This window comes from Pectinophora gossypiella, chromosome 5 (genome assembly GCF_024362695.1).
Source record: "Pectinophora gossypiella chromosome 5, ilPecGoss1.1, whole genome shotgun sequence".
Classification (NCBI taxonomy): Eukaryota; Metazoa; Arthropoda; class Insecta; order Lepidoptera; family Gelechiidae; genus Pectinophora; species Pectinophora gossypiella.
Genome location: NC_065408.1, coordinates 14,386,962 through 14,407,938, shown reverse-complemented (window position 1 = coordinate 14,407,938; position 20,977 = coordinate 14,386,962). Strand labels below are relative to the sequence as shown.

General features: G+C 38.0%; 1 protein-coding gene across 3 annotated transcripts in view; it reads right to left on the bottom strand.

Annotated features, from left to right (window-relative positions):
• Window positions 1-20,977, bottom strand: part of LOC126367012 (uncharacterized) — a 326,060-nt gene that overhangs the window by 80,007 nt on the left and 225,076 nt on the right. For all 3 annotated transcript variants that reach the window (XR_007566431.1, XM_050010366.1, XM_050010365.1), the window contains exons 5-6: window positions 15,884-16,044; window positions 11,337-11,533 (exon numbers count right to left, since the gene is read on the bottom strand). Coding sequence is in view for 2 of the 3 variants with exons in the window: in XM_050010366.1 (XP_049866323.1) it covers window positions 11,337-11,533; window positions 15,884-16,044 (358 nt within the window). In the remaining variant the exon portion in view is untranslated. The remainder of the gene's footprint in view (window positions 1-11,336; window positions 11,534-15,883; window positions 16,045-20,977) is intronic.

Here is a 20,977-nt window from a genome sequence, read left to right as displayed (position 1 = left end):
TGCTCTATTTTTCCCTTAAAAGTAACATGGAGGAGTAACAATGCTACACCGACAAGAGCGTGGCTCTTAAATTAGTGATGATGATGAATCTTCCACGTGAGAGGTACAGAGCGGAATAAAAAAAAACGAGACAAAGTTTTTGTTACACAGCAATACAACCAGCAATTTAGATAAGTTTCTGAAGATTACTTTGTTTTTACTTTGACCCTCGAATTGTCAAATGTCTTGCTAAATCAGTCGCGTATTGCGGTTTTGTTAAAAAAAGTAATCATCGTTCTAATCTTGTTTTGATGTACATGAACCCGGAAAATGGTTTTGATTAAATTATTATTTACTTAGACGAAAAAATGTTGTAATCGGAGTCTAATAGCTGAATGCTGACTTTCTGCAAAATGTCTTCTAATATAAATCTTGATACAACTTATCGAACTTATTCTAATTTTAGTACTAGAGATCGTTGCGTGCCGACTTTTCGTTTTATTATTATGTTTAGTATTGCAGTGCCGACTTTTTGGAAACTCATTTCTAATTATATCACAACGCCGATTCCGTACACTCTAGTACAGAAATACAATTAATCAAGATAAATACACGATATACCTACATTTTGATCAATATGAAACATTCCCCTATTTTGCATCTTTATGTTATTACTTAGAACACCATTACTATGTATTCATTATAATCTAAGTTTTCTGATAAAAAAAAAATAATAGCTTTCTTCCCGGTAGGGTCAAATCACTAAAATGACTTTGTGATCCCTAGTTTGGTGAGGACATTACAGGCTGATCACCTGATTGTCCAAAAGTAAGATGATCCCTGCGTAAGAAGGCACGTTAAGCCGTTGGTCCCGGTTATTACATTGATCTAAGTGCGTAGTCGTTACTTGAGTCATGTCAAGGGCCTATGGCGGCTCAGTAATAACCCTGACACCAGGGTTGATGGGGTCGGTAATCCACCTCACAATCCACACGATAGAAGAAGATAGGCTTCTTAACAACCTAGTCAAATGAGATGCTTTTTACGAAACGTCAAACGAAAGTTTTCTTTGGAGTATGCATGGAATAATGTGACGTCATCAATAAAAGCGATCAAACGTCAGAATCATTGTTATTTAATTTGTAAATAAAAATCGAAAATAAGTCGAGAAGTAAAATGAGATTGGTTTTTGATCATCTTAGACTGGCTTCTATTTCTAGATTAGCATTTTATTATTTATCTTTGACCCAGTAAAATAAGCTATTTCAGTATATGTTTACAAACTACTTATATTAAATCTCCTTTCGACTGATGCAAAACGAACAATGTAATTTTTTTCTCTCTCTCTATTTAAGAGCTGCGCTCTTGTCGCTGGAGTAACCGCCATATTCCTCTCTTCTTCCCGCCAAAACCTTCACCTCCCGATACGACACGACCTGCACCTTCTCTTTTATTTGTTTCATAAATGTTATCCTAGGTCTACCCCTTCCTCTCTTCCCTTAAATTTTTCCTTCTATAATGTCGCTTTAATGTAATTTTTAAAGAAGTAAATTATTACTTTTCGTTACCGTAACCCGTGTTGGGCTTACGGCCCCTATTTATAATTTATTTAAAAAAAATGGCGAAGTCATTAACAGCGAGATACTTATCTAGGTTGTCCAAAACTGGTATGTCCAGACTTCGGTGCTAACAAAATTGAAACCGTTTAAAACCACCTTTTCAAAATGCATAAACCACCTACGCTAAAACTACATTTAAGACAAAATTTAAATAAAAACTCTAGTTTTAAAATGTCGCTTTAATCGTAACAAGTAGGTATATCTGCTACCATATTTGCAAGATTCAACTTTGTGCAATTTTTCTTTCTAATCTCTTAATATGGTTATACGTTTCATTTTGTAGGTACCATACGAGAAGAATATTTGCAGGTTACTAGGCCTTTGAGAAAAATCTGACGATATAGTGACTAAGATTCAGAAGGGAATATTAAGTTAGTTTGGACACGTAGAGCGGATGAAGGATAGTAGGACTACGAAAGCAGTAGATATATAAAGCGAAAGTTGGTTGTAGGGCTGGCAGAGGAAGACCTAGAAGGACGTACATTGATCAAATTGGAGACGTCCTTAGAAAAGGTTCAGTAAGATCTACTCTGAACCGGCGTGCTTGTATGAAACGATTGATGAGTGTGGAGGAAGCAATAGAAGAATGTCAGAATCGATGAAAATGGAATTCCGCATAGTCTTTGCTTACTCCGATGGGAAATAGGCTTGAGTTTACGTTTGTTTGTATGTATAAAAAAAAATATATTGTTTTTTAAAAACTTTTGAAGATCATCATCATTTACACGTCATTTGACAAGGCAGTCCAATAGATACATTTGTATGCCATAAACTAGAGACGGCCGACTCATCGTTACAAATTACAAATTAGTTTTATGTGTACTTTACTTTCGATTTCTTTGCACTTTCTTTGACGAAAGTGTTTCTTTAATGGTAATAAAAAGCAATGGAATGTAACTACTTGTATTTGTAAACTCAATCGTTGAGTAACATTAGTAGTCAATAGCACCCACAATTTAGCTCTAAGTTTTCGTTATCACGTGCACGTGATAATCATGTATGATCCAAACTTGAATTCGAAAACAAATTCGACAATCATTGGTTTGGGCCTGTGCTGGATTCGAACCTGTGACCTCAAAGTAAGAAGCAAGCGTTCTACCAACTAACTGGGCTACGACTGCTCAAATTCGATTAAGTAATAAGAAGAAATATTGCTACTTGAAGCTTTACATATTACAGTAGAAGTTAAAGAAACATCAGTCAATAGTTACAAGCTACGAATTGAAAACTCATTACGATGCAAACAACAGCGTTAGCGCTTTCATAATTCAAAATAAACTGTACATTTCACACTAACTGAATGCGTTTCCTTGGTAAAATCTTTAACTGTCTACATAATATTCCGGCATAGTGCTAATCTAGACATAAATGGGCTATTTTCAAACAATATTGCCTAGGCCTACGGACCCAGTCACGCGACAGTGACGCAACCATCACCAACCCTGAATTGCATTAACCCAGTTCTAGATAAAACCTAGTTTACCTAACTTATAGGTTTAGGTTTTTATAACAGGTGAAAGCTACGTACTACTAATACCTAAGTTACTAAATTAAAAAGTTCATACACTCAATTATTTGTATTTCTCGTGTAAGTTGTTTTTATTATGTGTTTAGATTGTAAGTTATGTGTTACTCCGTGTTTTTTATAATATTTTGTTATTTGTTTTATATTTGTTACTGTGGTGTCCCTTTATCCAAGGCCCGTGCCCCAGCAGTGGGGACGTTAATGGGCTGATGATGATGAATAACTCATTGGTCCTCCCAGTTTGAGAAGCATGCCAGTGTATCGCAGGACCAAAGCGACTTATTAATAACAATATAGGAAGTAAGTACGTACTCGTAAAGCTTAGAAAAACCAAACAACTCTTGTTCTGGTTCCTCAATCAAGTTAAACGCGCCTATATAATAAGATTGCGGTAGATATCCACCGATACGCGGCCTTTAGTCCTCATTCCACTGTCTGTGGTCTACCACAACCCTTCCTACTTACTAACTTGACCACCGATGAATATTATACTTAAGTAGGGCTAAATATGTATTTCATATTCCTTCCTGATGAAGCAATTCTAATTCAAATTCTACTCATTTACTTGCGAATAACCAATATTATGTCGTGGCCAGATCTTCGAATTGATAATTTCATGATGTGTTCGACCAACTTCAGCTGATCATATCGTTTAATGATATTTCAATCAACGTTTGGCCAAATCGTTAACGCAGGCGGTGTCTATGTTATGTGGTAAAAATGCGAATACTCGATTAATTTCTTGGTTCAAAATTATTTACAAAAAATATTTATCGATATGGAAAATAGTACAATTGCATCGATTGTAATATCAATAATCGACACTAGCGCCACTACCGGTGGATAATGTTACTAATTTTACGATAATGATTTGGCGCGGGTTGGAAGGTTAGACAGGCAGTCTGTAAAAAACCGGACCTAACAAATCTCCAGGTTAGGTAAGCGGACCCTGTGAAAAACGGGATAATGCTAGGTGGACGGAATGATGATAATTATATTTTTATTATATCATTAGAATCGCTTTATAACAATGCAATGAAACTAGAATCGAACTTTGAACTTTCAAGCTCAGTAAGCATGCATATTACCGTGATAATCAATCTTCCACATACATTGTAGGTTTACGTAAAGGAAATATTGTAAGGCCTTTATCGTTGCAGGAAGGCAATAAAGCTTCGGTCAACTGAATAATCAGGGTCATACGAGTGCATTGTTATATGTAATTGCTGTACGCCGCAATGCATTTAATAGCAATCGTAAATAATATCTACATTGGTACTAATTACTGTGCACACCATCTAATTTTATTTTAAGTTAAACCTGTCTCTTTTTTATCCGCGGAAAAGGAAAGGGACGGATAATCGACAGGCATAAAATTTTAGGAACATAAACAGAAAAAAAAGCCTCTCAAAATTTTCTGATTTATATTGGCCAATAACCCGATCTAACCGAGTCAAACGGGTTGCATATCAGCGGGATGCCTATTTTATTCGCCCGGGTTATTCATTCATTTTATGATGGACCAGTTCAGAGAACGCGTGACGTAAGTACGGTCATAAGTACTAATATGTATACACTTTGATACCATGTCACATTAACTTTTTTGTCAAAGTAAACCGTAAGTCTCATTAAATGACAAATATGATACTGCGACAGGGTTCTAAAGTGGATACATGATATTACTCATGACTGTACATCGTAGTGTTACGGGTTCGACTCTCTGGTCGGGGTCTAAATTTTTGAATTTGATTTTATGATTTGAATAGAATTTATATTTGGATCATAGATAATTGATATTATATCACGTGCTTACCAGGATTTGTGCCTGGTTAATGGCGATAGGCTCGTCCCCTAAGCTAGCGAGCAGTGGGTGTATACTATACATCTCTGCCTACCCCTTCTGGGATACTTGACGCTATCTTAAAAAAAAAGTAAAAAAAAATAAAAAAAACAAACAAAAAAAAAATAAGTCAGCCAAGTATAAAAGTCAGTAAGTTATCTTAAAATATAAGTATTTTATAATATTTTATGTGTAAATTTAATGTAGATATTCCAAATTCAAATTCAAAATTTTATTTTTCTCGTTTTTTGTTGAAGGAAAATTCGGAGGTGTTTTGTTTTTTATGAAACGCATATACTAAGTTACTTAAAAGTTTCTCAGTCTATATACTTTTTTAGATAATATATTCACATATAAGCTATAGTTACGAGTTTATCCAACCCAGTATCAGTTCATAGCACACAGTGGCAAGTTTCCCGCGCATAGAAAGTATTCCATCTGTCGGATGTCACTTTCCATAATGGCTGTCACCTTTAATTTGACAGTAATGAGCGTCCATCACTGTGGTCGGCTTTCCACCACCTCTCCACGGAGATGGGGTATTGAATATGTTTTCTTTTTAATATGCAATGTGGTCTAGTTTGCGTGTTGCGGTGACTTCTGCTCTGGGGTTTGAAGGAAAATCGTACATTGTACTGCAATAAAATTGAGGGTATTTGAAAGAAAGACCAGGGGGTCTTAAAATACCACATCGAAAGAGCAATATGATATTGGCGCATATAGTAAGCGCGCTATCTCAACAAATGCCAAATAGCTTATTGTATTCACGGATGAATTTTTTAAACTCATAAAGTCGAATTTAATGGTTTAGAGCCCTTATATAATCTCTCTCTCATTATTAAAGCTGCGCTCTTGTCGGTGGAGTAATCACTATTCCTCTCTTCATTCCGCCAAATCCTTCACCTCCTGATACGACACGATCTCCACCTTCTCTTTTATTTGATTCATAAATGTTCTCCTAGGTACCCCTTCCTCTCTTTCCATCAATTTTTCCTTCTATAAACGAATCGTGTTGTTTTACGTGGCCTATCATATTTCCTCTCCGGTTCTCTAAAGTCTCTCTTATAGTCCTTATGCATTTATATTATGTATAAATATATTAAATAAAGCATGTGTTCGGATGCTGTCATCCATTTTAAGACATTGTAAAACTGTTTGGAAGTCTGATTACTTGTGGCTCTGCCCACCCCATTAGGGATTACGCGTAAGTTTATGTATTATAAAATCTAGTAAAATAGACATTTAAATGACTAAGGAAAAGCATTCGTTTACAGAAATTACTTCGTCTTAACGATGAGGGTTAATATAATATATAATTCAATCCACTTCTAGACCACACTTCATAAGTAAATAACGATAATATTGAATAATAAATTACCTTGACAACTAATGTGGTCTACAAATGGCCAAGGCACTACGTTTACTTAGTAAATAGTATGAATTATGGTCTACCACTGATAGTAATCATGTCCTATCAAGGATTGCGGTCTAGTTAGTTCTAGGTTAATTCAATTCTAGATTTAGAAATATATACAAGATGTTAGCGACATCGTAACGAAAACTTTAAGGGACGATTCAGACCATGATTCTGAGTTGATATCAAGTGGAATTTCCCATCGCAAAAGTACCTATGGAACAGAAAAGAATTACATACAAAAAAGAAGATTGTTGCTGAATTGCTGAATCATCCCCCTCAGGATGCGGTATGGGATATTTGTACCAAAACTATGTCTGAAGATTGTATGTAAACAATTGTAAGTAAGTAATGTTTTTTCTGAACAAAAAAATATATTATTATTAAAATATTATTAAATATTTTTATATTACCAAACGACAATTCAAAAAACATAATTAGTTTAACTTGTGTTAAGTTCGTGGTATTTCTTGTCCCCTAAATCGTATGCTAGGTAAACCTGTGTTATGAGAGTCAGTGTAGCAGTAAAAAAAAGAAAATTCTTCACTAAGTATGACTTTAAAAAAAAACCAAAATAAGTAGTGCTAATTCCTGCAGACGCCATCTAATTTTATTTTAAGTTACACCTGTCATTTTCTCATTCGTTAAAAAAGAAAGGGACGGGTAATCGACAGACATGAAATTTATGGAATACACGTCAATTTTAAGCAGAAACCTAAAACAATCGTCTAAAAATTTTACATCGGCCAATAACCCGACAGAATTAAGTAAACAGCACGTCAAACGGATTGCATACCAGGGAGATGCCTATTTTATTCGCACGGGTTATTCATTCATTTTAAAATTAACTTGTTGACAATCATCCGTCCCTTTCCTTTTCGGCGGATAAGAAAATGACGGGTATAACTTAAAATAAAATTAGGAGGTGTCTGCAGGAATCGGGCCCAGTATATGGCTAAAATATAATTAAAAACTAAATAAAAATATATGGTAGGTAACTCGTACAATGACGAGTTTCTGTCCATATTTCACCGTTGGTCCCGTTAACAAACGGACGATGTCACGAATTCGTGCGACCATCGCAACCTTTAGCTAAAAATTAAAAAAAAATAGTCCAAATTTGGTCCAATGTCAACATTATAATCGAACAGATTTCGTCTAGTGATAAAAATAACGGTTATAGATGGCGAATTATACTAAAGCTTAGCTTTTAAAGAAGTCTTGATAGATATTGAAATGCGTATAGCACCGGTCATACTTTGTGAAGCATTCTTAATACTACCGAACCACCGACTCTCATACCACAGGGTAACCTAGCATGCGAGGGGACAACCAACACTAGAACGGAACACAAGCTGTTCCTTTTCCATAGTATAATCTGCCTTTAAGGGCCTCCATGGTGCAGTAGTTGAGCGTTGGCTCACGATCCGGAGGTCCCGGGTTCGAATTTCGTTGGGGACATATCACAAAAATCACTTTGTGATCCCTTGTTTGGCTAGGGCATTACAGGCTGATCACCTGATTGTCCAAAAGTGTGATCCGTGCTTCGTAAGACAAGTTAAGCCGTTGGTCCCGGTTACAATTTAGTGATGTAAGTAAGTAGTCGTTACTTGAGCCATGTCAGGGGCCTATGGCGGCTTAATAATAATTCTGACACCAGGGTTGATGAGGTTGGTAATTCACCTTAGAACCCACAAGATAGAAGAAGATCTGCCTATAGCCATAATATTTATTCTTTATTATTATTATTATTTTCAACTTATTTGTGATTCTGCTGACATATGTATGAATATAGGTGTATATAACACCATCAGTCCGGTGGTCGAATGACATTGTGAGGTATGCCGGAAGGCAATGGATGAGACTTGCACAGGACCAGAAAGGATGGCGTGAAAGACAGGAGGCGTATACCCAGTAGTGGGTGGATACAGGCTGAGTAGATAGATAGATAGTAGGTATATATATATACGGAGGTGTTTTTCACATTAAAAGATTATTTGGATGCAACACCTAAGTATACTATATGCAAATAAATATTCTTGTAGTTTTGCTACAAAAATATTAGTGGGAAAACCACAAAAATATGTATTTATGTAGGTCACGCTTTAAATACGTGCTTCGGTGTTGCAATTCAAAAAATCTTTTAACGTGAATATATTTCACCGAAAACACCTTGACATATTTTTAAAACACTTTCCACTGATTCATCCACTCAAATCATGATTGTCTCTTATCCCAAGGCGAGAACAGAAAAAGAAACCCATCTCACAAGCAAAGTCACCCTTACCATTACTTTTTTTCTAGAATTCATAAATCAATCTTTAGGAATTATTAAAATTAATTTAACTTTTATAGAGGATGCACATATATTAAAAATAAATAAATATCATAATATTTGAAGCTTATAATTTTTAGATAAATTAAGAAATTCTGATTACTAAATAAAGACAGATCTAAAACTAAGAAAAACATTTTCTTTTTTCTATTTTACTAATTTATGAATTTGAATACTTATTTATGACGTTTAGTAAAAAGTAACCGATTTGACTAGTTGGAAACTAGCCTATTGACAAACATCATCATCATCAATTTAAGAGTCACGCTCTTGTCGGTGTAGCATTTTCCATTCCAGTCTATCAAAGGCCAATTCCTTGACTTCCCTATAAGACACGACGTTAACCTACACACATACACAAACAAACATATATTGTATTAGTTTGATACATATAAACAGCCTATATACTCGCCAGCTAAACGTATTGTGTGTTTTAATTCGCTCACAGTAAAAAAAAAAACAAATAATTATATGATAAGTGGACAGAGCTATTTGGGTAACATTTTAGTACTGCAGATCAATTCAGGCCACTGAATAAGTGACCAATTACACTTAGCATTTTAGGTCAAAACTCTAATGTCGCGGATTGAAAACTTGCCATAGCAGAAATTTCAAATACTTACATGAGTTCCAGAATTCCGTGAAATAAATCCACTATTGAGAATTCTATTGTAATGACGAGTTTTCCAGTAGACATAGAAATTTTAATTAGAAATGGCGCTCAAATCACTTTTGAAAGTTTATTCAAGCAATAGAAGATAATAAATAAACACAACATGATGTCCATTTATTTGCATCATTCGCTATAATTTCTGTTATTTATTAATGAGAAGAAAAAATACTACTTAAGTATAATAATTTAGTAGATAGTTTAAAATTGTTACATAATATGCTTTTGCAGCCCAGATTTCCAGACACTTTAAAAAGGCTTTCATTCAGTCTTACGACTGTCAGATTACTTCCCTTGAATAATGGAAACGTGAAATGACTATCATCCCATACAAAGCTTTCCTAAAGTGATATCAACGCCATCTCTGTATAATGATGGAATTAACAAGAAAACGTCCCATTGTAATACACTGAACTCGTGGTTGGGGTAAGTTTGAATCAGGTCATCGTAGACTGCAGTGCCCCACATTCCTCGCCTTGCTTTTGTTTTACAATCGCCTACCAACCAACTCCCAAGTCTGCCTTCAAGAATGTAAGCCACCTAATTGCTTGGACACACGAGAGGTTTCAAAATGCCGACGATATGGTAATATAGTACTTTAGGTTTGCTGAATTTTGAAAAGGAAGACTCCGTTAGTTTTCTGAGGCAGAAAACTGGTGGTTCCAACAAATTTGTTACTTTTTCTTTGCCTATAGTAGATATTAGATCTAATAGTAGATCTAATATAATGATCCTACAGTATGATCGACAGGAATTCAAATTGTAGAATTAAAATTACTTCACAATGTTCCTGTATTTGTACCCTCTGATTACGCGTTTTCTACGGTTCTACATACCATAGTAATGTTTTGACTAAATCATCATCTTCCTAGCATTGTCCCGTTTTTCACAGGGTCCGCTCATCTAACCTGAAGATTTGACAGGTCCGGTTTTTACAGAAGTGACTGCCTGTCTGATCTTTCAACTCGCGAAGGGAAAACCAGCCCAATACAGGTTAGGTTACATTTCTCGAGAACGTGGGTTTCCTAGTTTCCTCACGATGTTTTCCTTCATCGCTGAGCACGTGATAATCATTTATGATCCAAACATGAATTCGAAAACAAATTCGACAATCATTGGTTTAGGCCTGTGCTGGATTCGAACCTGCGACCTCAAAGTAAGAGGCGCGTTCTACCAACTGGGCTACCACGGCTCTTAACTACATACAATACTAATATACTTAATAATAACTTTTGATTGTCTTGTTCACACCAGACCTATACGTAGCCTGAACTACCAGTGCAACTTTGAATCAAATATTTGACTTTTTGACACTCACCGAAATCTCAACATCCGAATGTTATTTCATCAACGCCGTTAGCAGTTTTTGTCCAGATCTTAAAACTCTTGGAAGATGTCCAAGAGTTGCCTCAGATATATTGTTAGTCGCAGTGACACTTACAACAAAGAGCTGTTAAGTTGAGACGTTGAAAATTGCTATAATTATTTGCGACGTGACTTCTTACTCATTGTTGTATTTGATCTAGAAGAATATTGTTTGCTTTAAAAAAATATTGACTTCGATTTAAGGCATAGTTCGAATTATGGTGAAGTCGGTAAAACTCTTGGATGCTTATTTTTAAAATGAAATATGTACTGTAGTATCTGCTCGGAGTGGATTATGCTCTATATCAAGTTGTCTGAATGGAGGCCTGTGCTCAGCTGTGGGATGTATATAGGTTTATGTAAGAATCTTCACCGGTTGGAACCTGGTTAAGGTCTAGTGATTACCAATAATTAAACAAGCTGAACATCCTGTATAGATTAGTAAATTTATCCGCCAGATCGCCAATTTAAACACCAGAATATATTTAGTGTTATTAATTATTATGTGTCCAAAGGACATGACCAACCATCAAACCGCATGAAGAAGACAAAGAACATGTTAAAACAAAATAAAGAAAAAGCAACTCACCACCACAAATGACATCGGCCAAATTAGTCTGGACGCATTGGTGCGTGACGGCTCCATCTCTGACGGTGGTGATCTCCCCATAGAGCTGGTGTAAAGCTTCCTGATCCGACATCAGGATGGTCCTTGGGGAAGGGCAGTCTTCTTCCATGCCGTTGGAGTGGTGCCGGGAAGACGAGCGAGACCGGGAGCGCCGGCGTCTAAAAGAGAAAAAGTTTATGAATTTTTGGAGGGATCTACTTAGTATTTTTTTAAAGTTAGTCTATGGTCTGTCTGTGGTCCTGTGGTTCATTGGCGTGCTTTTCAAGCGGAAAGTGTTCGAATTCCGATACTGGACTTGCACCAACGAGTTAACGAGTAACGGCCCCCGTGGTCCAGTGGTTTGAGCGTTGGGCTCACGATCCGGGGGACCCAGGTTCGAATCCCGGTGGGGTCGTATCACAAAAATCACTTTGTGATCCGTAGTTTGGTTAGGACATTACAGGCTAATCACCTGATTGTCCGAAAGAAAGATGATCCGTGCTTCGGAAGGCACGTTAAGCCGTTGGTCCCGGTTACTACTTACTGATGTAAGTATGTAGTCGTTACATGAGCCATGTCAGGGGCCTTTGGCGGCACGGTAATAACCCTGACACCAGGGTTGATGAGGTTGATATTCCACCTTATAAACCACACGATAAGAAGAAGACCAACGAGTTATTAATTTATCTTAAGTGCAGTTTTTCATTATCACAGTTGGCTCGACTATTGACGGCGATACGGCTCACCTACCACGTTCTCTAACATAAAGCTCAGTGAGGTATGAGTACTTAGTTCTTCGTGGAAGTACCCCTGATTACTCCAATTGGAATATAGTCATGAGCTGTCTAGTATTTTTTCACGTCACCAATAAACTGTCTACTAACCGGATTTTCTACAGCGTTGCATTCAAACGGCCAAACTTTTTGTTATAGTCATCTCCGGCCATTCATTGAAGCAAGCCTGTTTTTGCCGCCAACGGAAAATGACGAATTTAGCGATTTTCTTGCAATGACACCGTAAAATTGATTGTTTCATTTACGTTTCAGTGGATGCCCTTAACACATTTTATTACACTTTTGACAGGTTTTAAAAGTACTCACTGTGTTATTTTTAGAGCACTTATAAAGAAGCATTGAATGACATCCGACTTTTAAACTTTGAAGAATGTTAATTAATTTTCCATTTTCAACTCTCATACTTACCTATATTACAAGAGTTTAAACTCTATATTGATGTCTTCACTTCTTGTTTTCTAATAATCAAACAGCTGTGTTATAAAATCAATTTACAAACTAACAAAAAACGTACAAATATTAAGTAAGTAGTCTTTTTATTCAATAGTATTGAAAAGAAGAAGCGACGCAAACTGACACTAATACGCCTTTTAGCACTTCATTGATTGCAAATTATTGCACAAATGCGATTGCAATTCAAACAACTTATTCACTCTAACCTTGTGTTCAATTCTCGAGAATTACTCAAATGTGAGTAAAGTGCAAACAGAAGAGTTCTTTTTGAAGTAATTACAAATTAATATGACCTTAAATTTTGACGCTACTCCCACGTATTTCTTATAACTGGAAGGATATATAAATATTGTCAGCTGGTAAGTAATAATTACACCTACAGGTGACTGTTATTTATTGAACTAGTGCCCCAAAAACGCCACTAAACCGCCTTTGAATTTAGCGTGCGATAACTATTACTGTGTAAACCGGACCTGTCAAATCTATAGGTTAGGTAAGCGGACTCTGTGAAAAAGCGGGATAATGCTAGGGGGATGATGATGATGATGATGATGACTGTAGTGTTTACATAAGTACATAAACAAATCTTATTGTAATACACATAGGTATAATTAAATATATAAATAAATATGTAATATATTATAAAATACTTGAATCGATATATTAATTCACATATATTCTGTCGTCTCGGGCAATGCACTCCGCGGTGGCCACAATTAAAAAGTAAACTGTACGTGTATGTACGGTCACGAGCATTAATATGTATTACACTTTAACTTTGTCACATTAACTTTTTTGACAAATTGAACTGTAAGTCTCACTAAATGTCAAATATGTTAGTGCGAAAGAGTCCTAAAGTGGGTACATTATATTGCTCATGACTGTACGGGGGTGGAGTGAAGACGTGGTGTGTGGCAACGAGCCGATATTTATTTATATAATTATATTGAGGCAAATACACTACAATGACTATTACTGTGTGGTTCTTGTTGTGGAATAATAAATAAGTGGGTTCGATTTACTTGGTCAATAAAAACCTGCTGCATATTTGACTAAATATATACGAGTATTTGACTAAATATTGCCTGCGTTGTCTTATTTAGTCCACGATGGGTTGCTAAATTCCGGAAAGAACACGGTTCATACACAGTACCTTTAGATGAAAACGGTTCAGGACTGCACAATGTAGAAGCCATTAAAATATAGAACCTGTCTCAAACCTTGTAAGTCGTATTTCACTTGTAAGTTATAAACGATGAAAGCTGTGAACATGCATAAGGAATAAGATTGGACCCGCGTCTATCGTATTATTGTAATGTTCTGGAACAACTTCAGGAAGTGGATTTCGAACTTACACGTAAGTAGTAGGAATAACAATGTGGCGTAGAAATAAAACCGAATGATCACGAGATCGTGTAGTACCTAGTAGTAGTTTTACAGATTTTATATGATTTTTTTTTTAATTGGCTTCTTGACAAGTCATGTCGAAAAAACGTTTTGTCGGAGTAGAGTAGTATCGAAGTTAAGACATGTAATTATTTTTGTTGTTATTGTGTTGTATTGTCGGAATAAAGAAGTGTCTGATTATCATATTGCCGAAGTTAAATCTTGTCGGTTAACAGTTTGTCGGACTTCAGTTTTCATAAATAAAAATTAAAAAATGAAATATGTCGGATGGGATAGTTTATCACTTAACGATAATATTATCCAATATTTTTTCTTAACATCATTTTGAATTATTTTATTTTTACAGAACATTCCATGATTGAGCTTCGTATGACGTCTCATTGCACAAAATAAACAAAAACGATCCAAGTTCTTCTTCTTCTATCGTGTGGATTGTGAGGTGGATTACCAACCCCATCAACCCAGGTGTCAGGGTTATTACTGAGCCGCCATAGGCCCCTGACATGACTCATGTAACGACTACTAACTTACATCAGTAAGTAATAACCGGGACCAACGGCTTAACGTGCCTTCCGAAGCACGGATCATCTTACTTTTTGGGCAATCAGGTGATCAGCCTGTAATGTCCTAACCAAACTAGGGATCACAAAGTGATTTTTGTGATTTGTCCCCACCGGGATTCGAACCCGGGACCTCCGGATCGTGAGCACAATGCTCAACCACTGGACCACGGAGGCCGTACAAATCCAAGTTATACTGTTTGATAGTTTCTTTGTATGTTCAAATGTGACGTCTCTGGGCAAAATGTCACGTGACCAACCGTTTTCGCGCGAAAAAGATTATTTTCGTGTAGTTTCTGTCCTGTGTTAAATGTAATCCACGATAAGCTGCAAGTCCAATCTATTTTCAGCAAACTAATAAATTAACTGGTTGCACTTAAGATCTTCTGGTTATGTATGTCGTTTCTGTAATAGACCAAAAACACCTACAAAAACATAAATAATTATGACAACTAATGGTTCATAATTTCACAACTGTTTACAAATAATTCGCTGGGCTCTGTGACTGCACTTTTGCTCTTTGATTGTACCTGTCTGTCTGTGTCTCTGGTCTCCAAAAACAATATATGTTTCTTTCTTTCTTTCATAAACGATATTTTGTGAATTGGTCATATTTTGTACTACTTTTCACATTATTTATTATTTTTCACGCCAATAAAATTTTGTGCGCTTTCAAAGAGCGAGTGAATCATACGCATCTAAATTGTGATCCGATCGTAAAATAACTAGCGGCCATTTTGCATAAATGGCTTGCAATGTCAAGTTTCGCGCCAACTTTGGCGCGCTGTCATCAACAGGCGGGGTGCGTGGCGCTTGCGCAATGTCCACGCGAGATCTTGGTAAGGCAGCGTGACTCATAGGGCTAAATTGAATAAATATGGAAGCCGCAACGTGTGAACTGACGGGCCCAAGGCTCCAATGATGGATTGAGGAGCCAGGAGAATATTTTAACATGTTGTTGTGGATAGTTTGAAGACTGGAGTCATAATTTGACCTGGTGACCCCATTTTTAACATATTTACTTGGTACAACTTTAACGCTTTCGACGTATACAATCGTTTACAAATAGGTAAGTAGCTTAAAGTAATACCTACCTACTTACGTACTACCTCCGTATCTATATCAAAAATGCTTTTCTAAACAACAACAGACTGACAAACGAAAGCTGACAATGGAAGCTCCCACAAAAAATACGAAAAATCAAATAATTAAATACTTAATCACTCTTTCTCATACCTGTTTCTTTAAGTACACCCACCCACATTTCCATATAAAAAAATCCATTGCCAACCTTCGTTTGCCAGGGTCAACTTACTCAGGCGTGACTATGAAGAACCCTCTAGACGTCTGGTATATCTTGCGCTCCTGCATCAGTTGAGCCAGGGTGTCGTAGACCACCTCCTGTGATGGCGTCTGCATTGCCGGGAACTTCGCTGACAGGGATGTTCTTATGCTCTCCAATGTCGCTGATTGCCCCTGGGGAGAGAAAAAAAAAACTTAGTTTTATTGTTAGGCGTAAGTAAAAGACATTTTTTTTTCTTTGGTGTCATGCGACTTGCATGTTTGCCAAAAACGGACAGGGCAAAAACTTAGGAAACGTTTACGGAGAAAGGAAGGGAGAGGTACGGAATTATGGAATAAAGGATCATGAACAAGTCCCAAAAAAGGTTTTGGATATAACCAAAATGAAAACCAATGTTTCGGTAAATCAGACAAAATTTATTGGTCATTAAATCTAAAATATAAGTTCCTTATGAACATCTCGATACCGCGTTTTAATTCGGTACAGCGCCATCTAGCGATCGTCTTACGGATTAATTATATGATAATGAGTTTAACCTTTTACAAACTTAAACATTCCGGCCCCCATGGACCGAGTCCATTAAAGAATCTTAACTTGTAACAATAATTCTAAGTTTCAACTAAATGTTGGTATACAATGACCTTAAGCAACAAGAAAAGTAAACTAAATTAACCTTGGTATAAGTAAATTAACATTAGTAAAAATAAACAAAAATGACAAAAAATAAACAAAAGTGACTAAAAATAAACAAAAGTGTTTGCAAATAAACAAAGTGACTAAAAATAAACAAGTGTCTACAAATAAACAAAGTGACTAAAAATAAACAAGTGTCTGCAAATAAACAAAGTGACTAAAAATAAACAAAAGTGTGCGCCAAAAAAATACGCCAAAACAATAAAATAAAATTAAATAATCATACCATATAAGATGGTTAACCTTTAAAACAACTAGGTGTGACTTAATGGTAATACAATTAGTTTTGACACAGGTCTTTTAATATTATTGCCTTTATATTTAAGCGTAACAACGCGTGTAATATTGTCCAAACCGGGGTGTTTATGTTTTACTACTCCAAACAGCCACTTAGCTGGAGGTAGATCTTCCTCCTTCACTAAGACAACGTCTCCAATCCCAGGCTCTGGAACATGGTTAACCCATTTATACCTGTGCTGTAATAGAGTGAGATACTCCTGGGACCATCTACGCCAGAAATTCTGAACCATTTTTTGCGTAATATTCCATCTGGACAAGCCGCTTAAGTTGGAATCCTCATAATTCGCATCCGGTGCTAACACCAAAGGTTCCCCCACCAGGAAATGACCTGGGGTCAGTGGGAAGGGATCTTCAGGGTTGGTTGAGAGCTGTGATATAGGCCTCGAATTAAGGCATGCCTCGACCTGAGACAACACCGTGGTGATTTCCTCAAAGGTGAGGGTACTCTCTCCTATAACCCGTTTTAGGTGGTGTTTGGTCGACTTTATACCCGCTTCCCACAGTCCTCCAAAGTTTGGAGCACGGGGAGGGATAAAGTGCCAAGTTGTACCGTTGGAAACTAACCAGTCAGCTATCTCTGTTGCGACGTGAGATTTCTCTACGTCGAGTAGCTCTTGGAGTTCTCTGGCTCCACCAACGAAGTTAGTTCCATTGTCACTCCAAAGGTCAGAGACATGACCTCTTCTTGCTACAAAGCGTTTGAACGCCGCTAAAAAGCCCTGTGAAGTCATGTCACTGACCGCTTCCAAATGTATTGCTCTTGTGGCCATGCAGACAAAAAGGCATATGTACCCTTTTGTGGAGCGATGTCCGCGGCCCTTGGTCGTGCGAATGTTAATCGGACCTGCATAGTCCACACCACTTTTACGGAAGGGTTTATGAGCAGTAACTCGCGATTCGGGAAGTTGACCCATCATCGGATGGTTGGTTTGACTTGAGTAGCGAATGCAACTCACACATCTTCTCACAAACTGACGGACAGTAGCTTTTGCTCCGATCACCCAATACTTGGTTCTCAAGTAATTGAGCATGAGTTGAGGACCACCGTGTAACGTTTTGGTGTGAGCCTCGGTTACTAAGAGATGCGTGAAATGCGATTTCTGTGGAATAATTGCAGGATGTTTCATATCCTCATGGAGTTGAGCATTCTGCAATCTTCCACCTACTCTCAGCACTTGATTGGAATCCAAAAATGGATTCAGTGAGGTAAGTTTGCTTCCTTTTTTTATTTTTCCTGTCCTTTCTAGACTTTCTATATCTTCCTTAAAACCTTTCCTCTGACTCAGTTTAATACATGTAAGTAGTGCTTTATCCAATTCTTCCACTGTTAATCCTTTTCTAGGTTTTTTCTTTTCAGATTTCTTCCACTGCAGTACTCTTCTACAGAACGCTGTGACCCGGAGCAGTTTCTTCAACGACGAGAAACGAGCTAACAGGTCATCGTCAACGTTACAGGTAACCGTATAACATTTTTCCTTTACTTTTCTTTCTTCTAGGTTAGTATCAGTGACTTTTTCTTGTTCGTACTTTATGTTTTTCAGGTGTAACCATTCCGGTCCACGGTTCCAGAGCTCGTGGTGAATCAGTTCTGCGGGGTGAAGACCCCGTGAGGCGCAGTCAGCAGGGTTCTCCTTAGACGCCACATGTGACCATTGGTTTCCTTCCATATTGGTTAATATTTCTGAGCACCTATTCGCTATAAATGTTTTCCATCGGCTGGGGTGGCTTCGGAGCCACGCTAAAACTATAGACGAATCCGTCCAAGCGTGTAGTTGCGGCTTAGGTACACTCAAAATCTCTGCTACCTCAATCAGAAGTTTAGCCAATAGAGTTGCACCGCACAACTCGAGACGGGGAATTGAAACCTGTTTAACAGGCGCAACCCTCGTCTTAGACGTGATTAAGCGAACATGAACATCATCATTCTGATCAGTAATGCGAGCATAAACGACCGCCGCGTAGGCGACGTTTGAAGCGTCTGCAAATCCGTGAAGCTCCAGACTTTTGTCTTCTTTATTTGCGTTGATCCATCTCGGTATGCGCACTTCAGCAAGTTTTCCTAAGTCAGAGCGGAAGACTAGCCAGTCTTTGAGCAATGGAGCTGGCAGCTCACTATCCCATTCAATACCCGACAGCCATAAGCGTTGAATGAAAACCTTCGCTGTTGTAATAACTGGAGCCATCCACCCCAAAGGGTCAAACAACCGAGCTATATCTGATATCACTCGTCGCTTTGTTACAGTATCTCCCACTGAGGGAAGCTTCACGGTGCAGCGGAATTCATCTGCCTTACGATCCCATATGAGACCAAGGATTTTTATGGTTTCATCAGTCTTCAGTTCTATGTTCTGTTCTGTATCCTTACTTTCGTCTTTGATTAGCTCTAGCAATTCAGTACTACTGCTAGACCACTTTTGAAGCGGAAAGCCGCCACGACTGAGCATTTCAGTGATTTGCTCGTAAATTTGAAGACCTTCTTCAATTGAATGGCAACCTGTCATGAGGTCGTCCATGTAAAAATCATGAATGACTCTGGGTGCAGCCAGTGGAAACTGCGCACCTTCGTCGTGGGCCACTTGCTGCAATGCACGTACAGCTAAGTATGGCGCTGAAGAAGTTCCGAACGTGACTCTCATAAGTCGAAGATGCTGTAAATCAGCATCCGGATTTTCTCGCCATAGGATTCGTTGGTAGTCCACGTCTTCCTCCGCCACTTTCACTTGTCTATACATTTTGACAATGTCTGAGACAAGTGAAATAGGGTAACTGCGCCACCGCATGACCAAATGCCTAAGATCAGGCTGAAGAGATGGACCGACCATCAGCTCTTGGTTTAGCGACACACCGTTTGTACCTACACATGACGCGTCGAATACCACACGAACTTTGGTGGTGTCTTTATCTGGACGTACTACTGCATGGTGAGGCAAATACATAACCTCTGGTTTGTCTACTTCAGACAAAGGAACTACTTCCATGTGCCCTAGACGAAGATATTCGTCTATGACTCTTGAGTACTCCGTTTGAAGCACCGGATCCTTTGAAAGGCGTTTTTCCAACTGGAGAAATCGCTTCATCGCAATGTCTCTAGAGCCACCATGTATGCAGAGAGGGTCGTCTCTAATGAATGGTAACCGGACTACATATCGGCCAGAGTCATCTCTAGTGGTAGTGTGAGCGAAGAGATCTTCGCATCGCTTTTCTTCAGGAGTCAAATGTTTGACTTTGCTGGAGATAGGCTCTGACTCGATTTCCCAAAATCTTTTTAGTAGCTCGCTATCCTCAGATTGAGCTAAATGCATGCTGGTCACAGCATTGTGAAAAGTGTTAATGTGACTGTCATTTACAGGTGATTCGTATAGCCTGCCAGAAAGAATCCAACCAAGCTTGGTTTTTTGTGCAATTACAGAGCTTGACGGACTCCTGATCAACCCTACTAACAAAATCTGACTATACACTTCGGCACCTAATAACAAGTCGACCTTGTTCGGCGTACCGAACGAAGGGTCTGCTAGCTCCGTAGACTGGAGTTTTGGTAACACGTCTATAACTATCTTTCTACTTGGTAGTACAGTGGTGAGCTTGCTGAGCACATGAGCTTTAACTGTGATGTTAAAGCTGGGGTCAAGGCGAGACTGAATATTAATCAACACGGTGGACTTTGAAGCTATCGTCGCACCCTGGTCGCCGCCCAAACCTGAAACAATACTGGCCCCAGGTACCTTTCTGAGGTTCAGTAACTGGACTGCAGCCTCTGTCACAAATGAGGCTTGCGAGCCCTGGTCTAGCAATGCTCTTAACACAAAACTGGTCTTGTTTTTCTGGGACTCCACCCGGACTAGAGCGGTAGCTAAGAGTACCTGACTGCTATGATTTGAAAAACAAGTTGTGAACACTTGATGGTTTGAATTTTCATCAGGTGTCGTGGACGAAGGGATTTCAGTTGTGGTAGCAACAACTACCCTATCCTCTACCGACTGACTAGGTTGGTCTGACTTACCTTGGTCGTTGGTTGGTTTGAAACCTTTGGGATGAAGCAATGTGTGGTGCTTTTTCTTACAAATTCGGCATTTGGTAGACAATCTACACTGATAAACTGAGTGACCGGGGGAC